This window comes from Apiospora phragmitis, assembly GCF_038363925.1.
Source record: "Apiospora phragmitis strain CBS 135458 chromosome Unknown utg000008l:1.0-3514335.0:1.0-3519231.0, whole genome shotgun sequence".
Lineage (NCBI taxonomy): Eukaryota > Fungi > Ascomycota > Sordariomycetes > Amphisphaeriales > Apiosporaceae > Apiospora > Apiospora phragmitis.
The window spans coordinates 1,465,727-1,466,968 of NW_027117407.1; the positions used below are offsets into that span (position 1 = coordinate 1,465,727).

At 53.7% G+C, this 1,242-nt stretch overlaps 1 protein-coding gene across 1 annotated transcript; it reads right to left on the reverse strand.

The window, feature by feature from the left end:
* Positions 1-309: 309 nt before the first annotated feature.
* On the reverse strand, positions 310-1,242 carry PG994_008888 (uncharacterized protein; the record flags this gene model as incomplete). Its single annotated transcript, XM_066860297.1, has 3 exons — positions 310-549; positions 746-791; positions 1,046-1,242. The coding sequence occupies 3 exons, from the start codon at positions 1,240-1,242 to the stop codon at positions 310-312; spliced, it is 483 nt and encodes a 160-aa protein (XP_066713886.1).

Consider the following 1,242-nt stretch of genomic DNA (forward strand, 5'->3'; position numbering starts at 1 on the left):
CACCCACATTTCTCAAAAAAACAATTGCTCTGCCACCAAAAGTCCATCTTGAGGGAACTTTTTGCTGCTCTAAAGGTACCAAATAGTAGACATATACACAAGCTGCTGCTTCATCCGGAGAAGGGGGAGGACGAAGCAAACAGTCTTTTTGACTCGGCCGTCTGGTGGTGGGCTTCCCCCCTTGCTTTACCCAAGTTTTCCCTCCCCCATGCCATTAAACTCCCTTTTATCTTTATTTTTCTTCGAGGTATCCTGCCGGGGGGTTGTTGACTTGGGCTCACGCAAAATCTAAAGGGCGTCACTCGCTCTCTATTTGGCCTCCTCGGGGTAGAGGTCCTCCTTCAGCAGGACACCGAGTTCCTCGCGGAGGGGCTTGAGCTCTTCGAGGTACTGCTCGTACTGTCCCTTGTTCTCAACCTTGGCCTTAATGCCCTCGAAGATACGAACGGCGGTAGGGTAATCGTTCACGCGGCGGGCGGCCTTGAGGGCAGCGACGACAACGGAGGGGGAGGGGACGAGATCGTAGGCGAAAGCGTTGTTCAGGTTACGCTGGATCGAGGGAACTATGTGTCAGTCGAAAAGAACGATCATGGCGTATATGGCATTGAAAGTCCGGTCGTCGTGCGTAGTGTGTAAGAGACAAGAGCTCCAAATGACATGACGCATTTGGCGAACGGTTGGGCGATCCCTGTGGTGTATCGTACGATGCCGAGAGTGTCAAGATTGGAGGAAAAGTAGGACTCACCTGGAGCTCGAAAACGTCTTGTACACCATCGAATTCCTTTTCGTATCTATGGGAAAGCTTAAGTGTTAGCCATTGAGCTCTCTAGAGGTAGTGTTGCATCCCAATTGTGTGGGTTGAAGCTTTTTGGGGGGGGTGCTGCGGTGTCGATGGGGTGGTTCGATAAGGAATATGGCGCGTCATATTTCACTCCGCCTTCGCAGAATCAGAGTATTTCGCTACGATCCATACAGCCGGCAATACGCCGGCGCTACTCTGTCGTCGCAATTGACAATTGAAGAAAATAAGAAGTTATCGACTCACCGGGAAGTGAACTCCTCGAAGGTCTCCTCGTGGGCATCACTGCGGCGGGCGACGGATGTGCTGAAGTTGAGGCTGGAACCGGCCATCAGACCCGGGACGAAGGCACCGGCTCGGCTAGGGGCAGCGACAGGCCGGTATGCGCGGAAGAAGGTGTTGGCGGGCCCGCGGGCGATTGTGCGCAGAAGGGAGGCCGACAT